Here is a 15,360-nt window from a genome sequence, read left to right as displayed (position 1 = left end):
TACAGAACAAGTGTTGAAAAATTCAAATAGTTACTAAACTTGAAATGAATGCTCAAGTACACACCACGGCTGGGACCAGACATGCCACTTCTCCAGTAAAGCTCCCTGCAGTTTGAATCCCTCAAACATCCAGAACAAGCAATCTATTTTTCAAAACCATTATAAGGCACTTAGAGGAACAATGGCCACAGAAATTATTTGGGATTAAACTGTCTGATAACAATCAACCTAAAGCTTTTTGATGTAGCCTTTATCATGGTTAAATTGGTTCCATTTTCATCAGCTTCATCAAGACAGAACTCCTCTGAGCCTCTGGCTATTGTTCAGCAAAAACTGCTCATCCTTGTGAAGACACGAGGAAATTGACCTAACAAATAGCAGGAGTAAAAAAAAAATCCTTCATTCTTCCTACCAACTTAATTAAGGACACAAAAAATGGATGGCTGAAAAGCACAGACTTCTACTTTTTAAGCAATTCATGGCAAAGAATGGGAAACAGGGATCTTCAGCTCCCTTTCCCAAGGTCACAGGGCATATACAGCATGTTGGGCAGAAACTTCATCCAACACTGAAGGTTTCTAGCACAAAGGTGCCAGTGCTTCATCTGGAAAGAAACAGGTGCCCTAAGCTAGAGAATCCATACTTCTGCGTCCCTCACATCTTGTGAGGCAAGATGAATAATTCAAAAGGTGTTTACTATCCATTCCTTAGAAGTTCATTTCCCAGGTGCTCTTGCCCTCTCATTCACATGCTTTAAAAAACCCCAAACCAAACTAAAAACACACACAAAACAGAAGTTACATTTGAAGAGATCATATAAGAATTACTTCCTTCTTTGAAGAAGAGGGTGAAGTTCTTGTTCACTCTCATTGCAATACTACATTTGTCTGATCCTCCCAGGTTCTCCAAAATTACAGTACATGACTGGTGACTGAAGGATTCAAAACAGCTAGTCATAGACTAAGAAATCTAGCTTCTATTTTTCAAGCTCTTACAGAAGCTTGCAGCACCTATCTCCTGTTTCATATCTTTCCTTCTCTGCCAGTCATAACCATCCTGAATTTCTGCTTTTCTATCATAAACCACTAACAATACACTGTGCGTTCTGAATGCCGTTTCTTAGTTAACCTTCAAAACTATCATCCTCACCTTTGGAATTTGAGGCTGGATTGATTTTTTTCCACTCCTTAACAAAAAACATTATTTTTAACAAAACCAATCTTCATACTAGCCATGCATTTAAGTCAGTTAAAACATGGAGTAGGAAACACGAGCATTACTTGAATTTTAGCTTTCCCTCCTGGGAAAATTTCATTTTTTGCTCCTATAGGTATTCTGGTTGTTTTGTTCCACAAATAAATTTTAGTCTTTCAAACACTAAACCATCTTTATATTTCCACGGGGTATTAGATTGCTACAGAACTGTAGGAAAACAGTGTTCCCTGACACTCACCATACATTAAGACACAAAGGTTTGTACATACAGCAGTGCACCACTGACCTCTACTGGATGACTTTTTAATGAAGAAAGCCTAAGTTTTTAGGCGATCATCCCTAGGATGACCCTAGACTGTGATCATTGCAGCCATGTCCATACTTTCAATCTGGAGATGTATTCTGTGTGCAGCTCAGAGAGTTTCACTCAATACCTGCATAGTCTTTGAAGAAAGAAGAATTCACACCCATAAGAAAATACTACCTCCTTTCTGAGCTTATGCTTCATCTACCTCTGGAGTTTTACTGTTGTACCTGTCTGCCCCTCAGCACTATTCTGAGAACTGGGCTAGTATTTGCTTCAGGATAAGGCATCCAATCTATGGGAACTATCCCAATCACATAAAATGCCTGGAATGCTTCTGGTTACAAATCCTACTCTAAAAGTCTTTACAGAAGGACCCTGAAAGCAATGCTAACACGTAACTCATATTGTTCACACCCTACTTGCCACATCTTTATCCACAGCCACTACTGGGCAGTTATATTCAGCACACATTGTTGCAACCAGCAAATACTTAATGGAATTAAGACCACTTAATCACAACCATACTGCCCACACTAACAAGAAGGGAAGGAAGAGAAGAAAACACCAGCCCTGCTCTTCACAAGTTCAGCCAGCTGCTGTTGCCCAAAGACTAGAATTATTCACCAGTCAAAGACTACCATCTAGTGCTGTCTGGTAAATGAGATAGCAGCTGGCATGGCGAAAACAAACCAACAAACCATCATTGGTCCCATATATTTAGCCTGAGACAGAACAGACCAAGTAGGTTTTGTGTAGCCAAGCTTGAAAGCTTTCAGGAAAGGAGATTTCACCGACTCCTTGGACAGCCTGTTACTCTGCATACCAGGCCAATGTGAGCACCATCCTGTTCTCAAAACACAACTTTGCTAATTGCACAAATCACCCTTACTGCAATCGTATGTTCCAGCTGCCCAGGGGACTGGCTACCAAGCAGGAATGAGGTGAAAAGACAACATTTCCTTCTGGAGGTGTTTTCAACTCAGTCAGACAGAACAGTCAGACAGAACCTTTGTAAGGATGGAATCCATCCCCTTCCAAAGCCTATCAATATGTTCTCTAGTTAGTTCTTCAAGTGAAGCAGTTTTGCCCAGCTAGTTAATTGCACTTTTGGGCATGGTGGGTGGACAGAGATAAAATCAAAATGTAGAATCAAGCCGATGATTTAGCACAAGCTTGAAGTGCCAGGATCAGGCATTCAATATCAAACTGTGTTCTGAAAAGAATCATCTAGTTAGAAGTTCTCCCCTCAAAGGAGATATATTAAACTATCAAAGAAGACTATGCCAAGCTGCATTTTGCTCTTGATATATACAGTACCAATACAACAAAGCAAGACATAAGACAGACTGGAAGACTAAGCCAGTAAGCCTGGTAATTAATCAATCTTTATCAGCAGAATAATTATGTCTAGAACAATAGTACAGTAACTACTTGGGAAAGTTTACATACTACAAGAATCAGAAATTTATTTTTGGCAGAGAGGCATGCACTAAAGCATTTCTGCATCCTATGTTTTAGGACTACTTTCAGGAATAGGATTCTACTTGTTTCTTCAATTCTCATTATTTCAAAATTTAGCAATCTTGGATTCAAACCAGAGTCACACCAATGCAAGAAAAAGCATGCTGGATATGAAAAATTACATTTCCCAAGGCAGACTACTAAAGCATGATTTCAGTAGGTCCAGTGTGGTATAAGGGTGTTTATTAGTTTGGTTTCTTCAGCAGAACAAAAGGTTGTGCCATCAGAGCAGACCCTGAGAAGTTCTGAATTTATATAAAAGGCAATGAGTTATAAGTCAACAGACCAAAAGGCAACAACTGAAAATTTTAAGTATCACTTCTGCCACCAAAGAAGTATCATCTCCTTTTAGAAGTAAAGTGAGTGTTGTTTACTACTCAAATCCCAGTTTTATTTGGAAAAGGGAAACTACAAATAGTCATCTGTACACTTCAGTTTCTCCCTAATAAGTAGTACCTCCATACACTAGAAGTTTGCGCTGACTAGAGTAGAATAAATATGTTCCAGTACTAAAACAAACCCCAAAACCCCTAAGCCTAAAAACTTCCCTAAAAGTATTTGCTATTTGGAGGAAAAAAGGAAAGCAAATTACACCAAGTTCAGAGAATCAGTCACCAGCTAGTTCTATCAGACAGACATTCCCCTTGCTGCTCTCCTGTGCACACACATTATCTGCTCAAGCTCCAACTCTTACAGAAGTATCACATCAGTAACTCATTGTGATTTACTGCAGGTTGTGGGCTACGAAATGAGTGCAAAGAAGTTTGACCCTATTTTGATAGATACAATCATTAAAATAATGATTGAAGAAACTGTGTAGCTTGTATTCTTGTCACAACAACTACATTTTCCTGAAACTAGGCCTTTCAACTAGAGTGTTACCATAGCCAAAATACCCAAGTTAATTATAAGTTAAGAACATCTTATGTAAAAGGCAAAACCTGCCTTGAACTCAACTGAACTTGAACTTATCATGACTTGGATGAACGGGCAGGTGCCTCCTCAGCAAGTTCACTCATGACACCAAACTGGAGTGGCCAATACCCCCAGAGGTCTGTGCAGCCCTTCATGAGGACCAGATTGGAGAGGGACCTTCTAAAATTCAACAAAGGCAGATGAAGTTTCCTGCCCCTGGGGAGGAATAACCCCAGGCACCAGCACAGGCTGGAGGCCAACCTGCTAGAGAAGGACCTGAGGGTCCTGGTGGACAACAAGCTGTCCATGAGCCAGCAGTGCTCTTGTGGCCAAGAAGGCCAGAGGGATCCTGGGGTGCATTAGGAAGAGCAGTGCCAGCAGGTCGAGGGAGGAGATCCTGCTCTTCTCCTCTGCCCTGGTGAGGCACATCTGGAGTGCTGTGTCCAGGTCTGGGCCCCTCAGTACATGGACAAAGACACAGAGCTCCTGGAGGAGGCCCAGCAGAGAGTTATGAAGATGATAAAGGTGCTGGAGCATCTCTCCTACAAGGAAAGGCTGATGGAGTTTAGCCTGTTCAGCCTTGAGAACAGGCAACACAGGGGACCTCAACAATGTCTATAAGCATCTGAAAGAGTGCTTTCTATAAGCATCTGAAAGCAATATCAAGAAATGCATCCAGGCTCTTCTCAGTGGTGCCAAGCAATAGGACAACAGGCAACAGGCAAAAACTGCAATACAGGAAGCTCCACCTGAACAAGAGGAAGAGCTTCTATAATGCAAGGGTAACTAAACACTGGAACAGCTTGCCCAGAAAGATTGTAGGGTCTCTTTCATGGAGCTATTCAAAAGTTGATTGGATACAAGGAGCTTTTAAAAAGCCTGCTTGAGCAGAGATGTTGGTCTAGATGACCTCCAGAGCTCCCTTCCAACACTACCATTGGGTGATTCTGTGAACTCCTACAGGAGAACACACAACAGTACAGACCCACTCAAACAGCACTCTATCCTATTACACATGACATTCTATGCTTCATGTTTTCAAGCTAAAAACCTAGGAAGGCTAACATCTTCAGCTTGCTATTAGAAAAAGAAAAAATTTGAGGCAAGTGCTGGCTTTAGTAATGAACACCACAAAACTGCCAGGTACTAATCCAGAACCACGAATCCATTGTGGCTACCACTATGATAGCAACTCTGAAAAAACCCAAAAGTTTGTGTCATCTAAGTGATGCAACAGAGATGTTTGGTCTAACATTTACCTGGAAAGAAAAAAACCAGGGGATAGATTTTCCCACTCTTTTGTTATCAAGCCTTTTTTAGCAGATCTCTCTAGACATCACATACTGTTTAACTTCTGAACTCTAACAACGGAACTGATCTACAAGGTGTTCCTGAAGTCATTCCTCTTTGCTTTAAGGCTTGTTACAGAAAGCAATTAAGATACAACACATCACAACCTTTTTTCAGGTGCACCTTATACCCCATACAGCTGACACACAAGCTAACATTATGTCACTCCAAGGCACCATTTAGGTTAATGCTAATTGTGAAGTCATCTGAAGTCCAGCATTAAATGCTGACATAGCAACATAAGGTTGTACATAAAACTACTTTATAACTGTACTTTCACCTTCTCTCACAGGCAGATAAAAGCTATATTTTCATGCCCAGCAAGAAGAGGGTGCATAGGACCAAGCAGACATGTTCCTCCTAACACAAGAACTAGGGGTCAATCAAAGTAACTTCGGAGCCAGGTTCAAAACAAACCCAAGGGAATGGCTCCTCACACGGCGAGCAGTAAATCAGCAGAACACAAAGTCCTTTGGTAAGGAGGCCACAGAAGGATTTATATCAGTTCAAGGGAAGGTGAGAGAAATACTTGGAAGAAATCCAGTTAAGAGTGACTGAACAGGTAATTAACTTGTTGGCATTGAAGGTTGGGGGAGGGGAGCAGACAGGCAAAGACTTGAACTTGCAGCTCTTGTAGTAAAAAAAGCAGGAGCCTTTAGCCACAGTGCCATGGGCAATAGAAGAGGGCTGGAGGCCTCCTGGACTCAACTGGTGTGAGCGATGTCACGTCCACACCCTCAAACTGGTGCTCCTTTTACAGATGCTTCCTACTTCAACTATAAGTGATCAATGACACTAGCAACTTGTTCTCCTTGGACAGAAAAACACCAGTTTAAGAGTTTAAAAACCAGTTATAAAATGCTAGTAATTGTAGCAGGGCTTCTCAGCAATCCATCTTAACCTACCTCCACTTTGAAAGGGTCTTTGTTGCCTTTCTGTGCAAAAACTATTACATTCACATATTTTAAACCTAGCATATAACCTAATGGGGGTGAGCATTATTTTAAAAAATTGAATTTAAACTTAAAATTTTGAATAACTTAAAAATTCAATTTCTCTTCAGAAGTTTCAGTGACACTTGGAAGCACAGATCTTTAGATCATAACCTGTACTTTTAAGTTAAAGCCTTCTTCAAAGACTAAAATATATGCTCACTGAACTAACAAGATATGGCTACTCATTCATAATTACAAAAATCCCACAGTTTCATTCCAACCCCAGTTATTCCAAGCCAGGTTACCTACCGAATATTTTCCAGTGCACTTGTTAGCTGCTGTTGTGCAATATCATAAAGTTTCACTCTGAAGCCTCCAGCAGCAAACACCATGGCCCAGCTGCGACCAATGAGTCCACTGAAAAAAAAATAAAAAAATCAGCCAATTAATAAACCAGCATTTAATAGGAGGAAGGAGATCTTGAAAGTGTTGAAAAAAACAAACCAGAGCTTGGACTCTTTAATATTTGATAAAAAGATCAGTTACATACTGATGAGAAACAAATCTCTCTAACAGAGAAATCCCCTTTGCTGGCTGTGTATAGCAGCTTTTCTGAAAGCTGGAATGAAAATAACGAAGAAGAAAAAACCCAAAGCAAACCAGAAAAAGGAGAGCAGAATTCAAATAGGAGGAACTACTACTTTGGGATACTGGACTCAATCACCAACAGTTTTGTCAGCCACAACCTTAACCTGCAGTTGGTTAATGCATTTATATTACAGAGATTTGTCTAGTTCATAGACTGAAGACAGGCAGCAGTCCACTGATCCCAGAGTGCAAGATCCTGCTTCAGAGGTGATCAGAAAACCCAAGGCCCAGCTACTGAAGTCACAGGTCCTCAGCAATTCAGAAAGTACCACAAGCACATGAAAAGAGGGAAAAAAAAATCCCAACTGAGCATGGGTTTGATATTATTTTTCCACCTAGCCATTGCTAGCACTACCTTTATTTTTAGATTAAGCACTTAATCATGCTGGATACACACAGGAACAGTCTGCCTACATCTTTCGGTGAAATCATATTACTGAGCAATACATGGAGGAAATCTGTAGTAACTGACAATTTTATTATCTCTCTTAAAGCAATGCAGGTTTTAACTTCATTAGATGTGTAGCAGGCAGCAGTCTTTTCAAATGGAAGCACCAAGGCACAGTGTCACAGTGTCAAGCTTAAGTAACCTGAAATCACAAAAAAATTAGGAAAAAAAAATCTATAACAAAGGCAAGATCAGAACTCCATATCCATGACTGTTACAGTGGGGGTTTTGATAATTACCTGCATTTTCTCTCATTTCCAAGATCACTGTATTTGCAGAATTAAACTTCAGTGATCTCTGGCAAGTGAAAAATTCAAGGCCATTAGGGCATCAATAAAAGATTACAGGGGAGCAAAAGTCAGAGATAAAGTAATAGGGTAGATGAGAAAATAAGGAAGAAAAAACAGGAACATGCTCAGCCTTTGGTTTAACTATATATTTTAAAAAAGGATCAAAACAGGAAGTTTCAGGAAATAGCAGGAATCAGTGGAAATAACTGGGACAAAAAAAAAAAAAAAAGTGAAGCATTTAGTGCTGTTAAACAGACAGTAAGGTCTCACTCAAAAACTACTATTTAAAAGTAAAAATAAACAACTTCTCTGTAGTAAGCCCAGAGTTCATAAATTCTGAGGCAAGCAACAGAACACACTTACAGAATAGGGATGGTCAAGGTTTGTTAGCTACTGCAGCCTCCTGGCTAATCAGCATTTATAAAATAAAAGCATTTGAATCACTTCAACCTGACATAAGTATATCTGAACTACCAGTATCCTTACAAAGTAGCATAACCTCTCTAAATTGTACTTTGAAATTAAATTTCTTTAAAACACACACACAAAAAAAAATGCTTTCACTTTAATACAGGTTTTTAGGACTGTGGGGTTTTTCTTTTGAACCACAAAGTAAGTTGATGGTACCTATCAGGCCTGCACCATTACTGCATTGTACATGACAGCATCATTACAACCTGATGTTAGCATATTTGATTCCAAGACAGTATTTTTGACACTTTAAGCGCTGTCATTTTGGGTCCAGTGATAGACAAATCACTAACAACCAGATCTGCTGACACAACTTCTGCAGGTGCTACCAACAGCTGCAGTAGTGCCGCAGGAGCCACAGCAGGCAAGTTTCCTTGAGTACCAGCAGCAGGAGCCAGTCTGGTCAGTGTCACACAGCAGCACCAAAACTCCCATCTGAGGCTTCCAATAGTCTTGCTAATAAGGTTTGCTGCAGCCCACACCGGCAGCACCAAGGTACAGTGGTGCACAGGAGAGTAGTGCACTCTTCTCAAGCTCACAAAATATCTACTCCACAATCCAGCATGTATTTTCTCTCCCCTCCAGACTCCTGTTCAAATAAAAAACTTTAGGTTCAGCTGCATCAGAGGATGAAACAATGCATTCCCACATAGGCCAGACTTATGACTTTTGTGGCAAGTCAATATTACTTCTGGAGTGTCTAAGACTAACTCAGGAGTTTCCCGGCACAGCTGACCAACAGGACGTTAAGCAGTGCTTGGACTTCTCCACTCCTCTTGCACTCACTCACACAAGGCATGGCAATGAAAAGGGACAGCAGCCTTTCGGACCTAAAGGGTGACCTACTTCGGTAAAGATGTTTATTTGCTGTTTGTTTTCAGGTAGCACAGAGCTGTCAGGGGGGTTAATCAGAGAGCGCTCTAAGCAGAGCCAAGCAGGTGCATCCCCCCCATTGCCGAGCTCCAGCAGCAGCGCCCCCGCACTGGGCAAACCCCACCGCCCGCCCCGAGCCGGCCCCGGGCCGAGCCGGGAGACGGCGCCCCAGCCCCTTCGCAGCCGCGGGCATCCGTCCTGCGGGCTCCGCGCCGGGCTAGCACCTCCTCCCCGAGAGGCCTTACCTGCCGATGATGGCAACCTGCGAGGGCTCCATGGCTGCGGGGGCTGCGACCGGCAAACACGGGATGGGCAGCGGGATCGGCCACCTCTGCCCTGTGCGGGCCCGCCCCGCCCGCGGCTCCCGCCATGTCACGGCCGCCCATTGGCTCCGCCGCCGGCACCGCCCCGGGGGCGGGGCCTGCCCGGGGCTGGGGGCGGGGCCTGGCAGGGGCAGGGGCGGGGCCGGGGAAAAAATATTTTAAATAATAAGTATCAAAGATTATGTTAATGTACTCTTAATATATCCGAGAAATACTTTCAAGTTTTCTTGTCTTTCTGAAAAAAAACCCCAAACGGTCGTAAAGTAATACATTTGATCCCAGAATAAAGGTTTGGTAGTTACTGATGAAGTTTAGTGAACCTTTGTTTGGCTTTATTTGAAACTTTGTTCAGCTAATATTTCTTCTACTTTCAAAGAAAAAAATAAAAATAAGGCCGACTTAATAATTTGGTACATCTGCCCGCTCACTGGCACTTTGCTAATTCTAATCACATTCGACAACGAGATAGAGAAGTCAAAATTATATATTCCTAAAGGCGTCATGAAGACTGCTCTACAGATAGAAGGCAGAAAACCAAACTATCATCTCCCTGGCTTCCTGGCCTTAACACCACCAATGTAACCTGAGATATGCCAGTAGATGGGAAGTGTTAGTGGAGCAAAATGGCAGTAAACTGGGCCATGGGAAGATTTAAGGCAGTGGGACAGAAGAGTGTGGGGATGCTGTGCCACTTCTGCTGCTCAGGGCTTATGAAGGCTGGTGTACAAAGCAGCATTTTAAGGTTTTACCAATTTTGCTCCTTTGCAGACTCATTCAAAATGGCATGACTTGGCACATGTTCTAAACACAAAGACCTTTGCATAGGCAGAGCATAACTAAAGCAAACAATGTACATTTATTTTGTGAACTCAGGGTTTTGCTTCAAAGGAAAAAATTGTAAGTTCCTAGAACATAAAAGTAATGTCACCCAGGCTGAAGAAAAATGTTCTTCAGGATAACTTTACCATCACTTCCATTTAGAAGTACTTATTAGTTATTTTAATACTCTTTGACCTCCTGAGATGTGTGTTTATACCTTACTTGTCATCAGCAATAGACTAAGAGACAAAAGCCACTGCAGATCTACAAATGGATTTAGAGAATTCAAAGCTCAGTTTGGGAGTGTTGCTGCAAGGGTTTGAGAGCTAATCACAGCTGTGATAAAAACAATTTCAGGGTCTTTTAGTTCTGGGACTGAACAAACAAGTCTATGGCAATGAAATCTGAACTATATTGTTGTTATTATTATCCATATATTAGTGATAGAGACTCATAGCTCTGCAGTACTTAATCAAAATTAGGATATGACCGCAGCCATATTCCCCAGTATCTGCAGTGATCACACTGATAAGTCCAAACTAGATCAAGAGGAGAGAGATGTTTGCAAGAAGAAAGGAAAATATAGATAATTAAATTTTCAGAACTGTAAGTCAAGGGAAGAAAATATGATTTTAAAAACAAAGTACAAGTTTAATTTTTGTGTAGCAGCATAAGAATTTTAGGCCCAGTTCCTGCAGCCTCCACAAGATAGGGACAGTGATTCTTCTCCCTCTTCTGCCACTCACGTGGGCAGGACAGAAGGCACTGTAAGCCCAGAAACATCAAAAACCATCACCAACCAATAACATGGTGAAAGGACTTGGGCTCCATTAGAGAATGAAAAGTAGAGCCTGTACTGGCAGCAGGAGAGGCCCAAGTGGAGCAAATATGCACTCACCAGCACATGTAATCTTTTGTCAAAGCCAAATAGGCATAGAGGCAGATTTAACTTGCGTTGGGAGCTGCACAGTTGATCCCTCTATGTTTTTAGTCTCTTTCTATGGACCGTGCTCCACTGCTGCCCCACAGGCAGAGTTGAAATCTGCTACTGGCCACAGAGGGGTGGATTTACTGCAGGGGAGAAGCACTATGGTATAAAAGGGTTGTGTAATGAGCAAGGGGAAATAACTCTCAATAGTTCTGAGCCATGGGGACGTAGAATATGAAGGAGATGTGAGTTCCCCCTTGGAGAAAATAAAGGAATGGTATGCTTTTAAAATACAGTGATTTCTGAGCTTTTACTGCGGAATAAACACAGAGGCATAGTTCACATTTGTTAAATATTACATCTGTTTAATATATCACTTGTTCACCAGAGCAACCAGAAGGTACATTTATTTGGTAATGGACTATGATCTGTTGCTACTGTGTTCCTAATGGTTCGTGAAGTATAATGCCTTAAAAAGATATCTTTAATTAATAACTTTATTGCTGTTCTGTAGAGTTCTAACTAATGGTTTGCATACTAGTGGCTATATTGAAATGATGTTACAATTAAAACTATAATTTTAATTACTTTTAATAGTTTGTGCTGTTAATTTGGGTGGTCATTCAAAGTGCAGATGGCCTGATGCAAATACTACCAATATTATTAAAATGATGAGTCTTAAAGAAGCAATCTGAAAGAATAAGAAAATAATTAGTATTAGAGTAGATACTACTAAAGCACAATTCAACAAAATTAGATAGAATTATATAGTTCAATAGTAAAAATACCTGTTAAGAAGATAACTTTCCTGTTGCAAATGTATTTTAGACCCAAACTACAACATATGGTACAACATAGAAAAGCACGTGGTGTGATCCTTGGGGTGTCCTATGCAGGGCCAGGAGCTGGACTTTGATGATCCTTGTGGATCTCTTCCAATTCACATATGCGGTTTTATATACATTATTTGTAACGTATGCATCATTCATAATGAGATTCTTCCATTTATTTTGTTTTCAAACTGTATGCTGACTAGATACATTAGTTCCCCGAGGAGCACTTGAATGCAGCTTCACTGTTTGTGTCAGTCGAGCTACTTGAATGGTTTCTGCATGACAGCAGGAAATCCCAAAGACCTGATCAGTCCAGAATTCAGTACTAGAAAATCATTTTTTTAAAGATTACAGTGGGAGAATTACATTTTCAATTCAGAAAACCACCAATCAGTGTTTGATCAGATGAACAGTTCAACTGGCAGAGCAAGGGTAAGGTACACACTAACAGCGATTACAAAAGGTACACACTAACAGCAATTATAACAGGCAGACCATGGCCAGTAACCCCTGAACCCAAATTAGTAAGTCCTGGAACAGTTTGGCTGAGTCCTTATTTGCAAAGTTACCACTGGAAAAAGGCAGATACACTATGTATTGAAAGGCAAAGAAATTCCTATTTAAGAGTATAGCTTCATGGTCTCTTTAATCTGTTCTAAATTTTCACTGAATTCACTGGATCAGGTATACTTGATGTCTTGAATAGTGACCGAAAGAAAACCTCATCAGATTAGCAGTTTGCTTCAGCTGCACAATTATATAACTTGATGCCAGTAAGAGGACTGATGTGGAGCATTTAGTGACTGTTGTGATTTAGTCCAGCTTAAAATGATCAGGAATTTAAAGCATACAATGCTACTTGGACTATATACTAAATTTACTTTAGTTTTGTTTGGTTGTTTTTGTTTTGGCAATTTCACTTTCTAGATTGCCCTCTGGATTTAGCCAGTAAAGACAATTACATCATCGTATACCATCAGAGGGTTTCTTACTGTAGCATCATCTTGTTAGATGATGACTTATGATCACAATCCATGAGTGCTTACTCAGGACAAGCCCTGTGTTGCCACCAAGGATCCTGAGATATTGAGGGTTTGTGTGAAATCCTCATGTATTAAGGTGTATTTATACTTCATAGCACCTCATAGGAAAAAACCCAACCCTGCCAATTGACACAGCTTTTAGAAACATGAACAAAGTCATTGAGAGTCTCATATTCTTGTGAATATGTCACCAGTAGCAGCTGGCATACAAGGTCTCAGGACCTGGGCCAGAGCACATTCCCAGTACGGTCAGAGGCCATACAGGCCAGGGGCCACTTTAGTCTGAGTGCATGCCCCAATTTTGGAGGGTAAGGAAGTTTGACAATAGGAACATGGTCAGATTCCAGGGTTGCCTCAGCACCACCTCATTTACAAATTAGATGCACTGTCTCCTTGGCACAGTGCCTTCTTTTCACTGCCCTAGATATTTGGGCTGAAATGGGAGAATAATGCTGGGCACAAGTATGCCCAGGTCCCCAATATGGACAAGCTGGATAGCAGAGCTAGGTCTCTTACCACACAATCTACCACAATTGCTGCATATTAATGCATCTGAGGACAAGGAGAAAAATGTAAAAACCATAGGTTCAATTATATTTGAGGATTCACAGGCAGAAAAAGAGGGACTATAAATGTATATATATTTCTTATGCTAAAGTTTATGATTTGTGGCAAGTAATGCAGTTGAAAACTTTTCTCAGCCTAAGTCTGTTATTCTGCAAACTACTTGTAGTCCAGAAAATTAAAGTATAAAGATTCTCATGTCCAAAGGTCTCAAGTTTCTGTGTGAAAGTGGTTCATGCATGGAATGTGAACAGGTTAAAGCAGGAAGTGATAATGTCTTAATAATTCTTTATGTTATCTTTGTTTCTCTTGTTGGCAGCCAGAGCAGAAAGACCTTTCGCTCATGTTCTCTGAACTTAATCTCTTTAGAAAGGACTTTGAGGCTGAAAAGTGAGCAGCAGAAGACCCTGACATTGCATAATGTGCACAAACCCTGACCATAAAAAGGGTGTTCTGACTGTACTGTATATTGTCATTGCAGCTTTCTTATGCTATTGGTATAAGGCAGCAGGGGTTACAACTGGTGTCATAAAATGTTTTCTCTCTCAGAAATACTGTAGATGTGTTCAGAGACCCCTTCTCCATTCTGTTTTCCATTTAGGCAATAGGAAACTTTCCCCAGAGTAAAATGATTTGCCGTAGGCAAATCAGCTGACACTTGTCAGGGCTTCCAAAATACCAAGAGAAAAGATGGCAGGGAGAATCGTCTTTTTATAAGTAATTAGGGATTTTTTTTTTTTTTTTTTAAATTTAGCTTCAGAGACTACGGCATATGGGGGACTTTAACAACTTTTTTTTTTTTTTTTTTTTTTTTTTTTTTTTTTTTTTTAAATTGAGCCTTTCAGTTTTGAGAGCAGATTTCTCAGCCCATTGGAAGAAACAGTGACGTTTTGGATTGCCACTGGACTGGAAATGAAGGGCGCGTCCGGGAGTTTGCCGGAGTCTTCCCGCCGTTCGCCTCACAGGACCGAGGCAAGGGCAGGCCGGCCCCGCCCGGAGCCCCAGAGCCCAGCCCGCCCCTCACGGCGGCCCCGCCCCCGGGCCGCGGTGCATGCCGGGAGCGCCGCCGTGTCCCGGGCAACGCCGCCCGCCCCGAGCGCCGAGCGGGCCGCGGGGAGAGTCCCGCCCGTGCCCGCTCCGGCCCCGCTCCGGGCGCGTCGCCGCCTCCTCGCTGAGGGAACCCGCGCCAGGGAACATCCTCCTCATCCTCCCGCTGCCGCCGCGCAGGAACCGTGCGCTCCGTCCTGGCTGAGGCTTGCTTGCTGAAGGGCATGTACTTCATGTTATCGATGAAAGCAAACATTGCCTTCTTGAGGTTTTTGTGTAAACAGTAGCCAGGCGGAGCGAGACACCTTAGAGTCTGCCCGCCGTGAACGCACCGTGTTAGACGGGGAAATGTTTGCAACCCGGATTTCTTTAATGCCAGCTCTTAAAAACCGTTTTAATTGAAATAGCTTGTAGCTATGTTGATGCTATAGTGCAGAAGGAAAGGGGAAGGGGAAGGGAAAGGTTCAAAGCAAGATAAAATACCTTTCATTAGATTTACTGCTATGACTATGGTTTGGCCTATAAAGACTAACTTAAAATATGGGTTGTCTTAAACACGACAGTGGAAAGATACTGTTCTAAAAGTAGTAATGTGTTTACTTGTTATTATCATCTAGTTTTAGTGATGAATGTCTTTAAAACAACTTAAAATCATAACCGGTATAAGTATAAACAAACATATCAATCCATGAAATGGTGCCGTTTAATATTGTTTATAGGTGAGTCCTAGTTTTTACGTCTAATCAAACCAGTGTTTATATTTTGCGTATTTAAATGTTTATATAAAACCGCTGAGATAACATTTGGCATGTTAAATGTTCCACAGAAAA

General features: G+C 41.4%; 1 protein-coding gene across 1 annotated transcript in view; it reads right to left on the bottom strand.

The window, feature by feature from the left end:
* Positions 1 to 9,350, bottom strand: part of CRYL1 (crystallin lambda 1) — a 51,484-nt gene extending 42,134 nt beyond the window's left edge. Inside the window, exons 1-2 of the mRNA XM_083854718.1 lie at positions 9,219 to 9,350; positions 6,553 to 6,660 (exon numbers count right to left, since the gene is read on the bottom strand). Of these exons, the coding sequence (XP_083710844.1) occupies positions 6,553 to 6,660; positions 9,219 to 9,250 (140 nt within the window). The 5' untranslated portion in view covers positions 9,251 to 9,350. The remainder of the gene's footprint in view (positions 1 to 6,552; positions 6,661 to 9,218) is intronic.
* Positions 9,351 to 15,360: the final 6,010 nt, after the last annotated feature.

This window comes from Zosterops lateralis (assembly GCF_965231275.1).
Source record: "Zosterops lateralis genome assembly, chromosome: 2".
Lineage (NCBI taxonomy): Eukaryota > Metazoa > Chordata > Aves > Passeriformes > Zosteropidae > Zosterops > Zosterops lateralis.
Note: the sequence above shows the minus strand (reverse complement) of the source record. Positions and strands in the feature narration are given on the sequence as shown.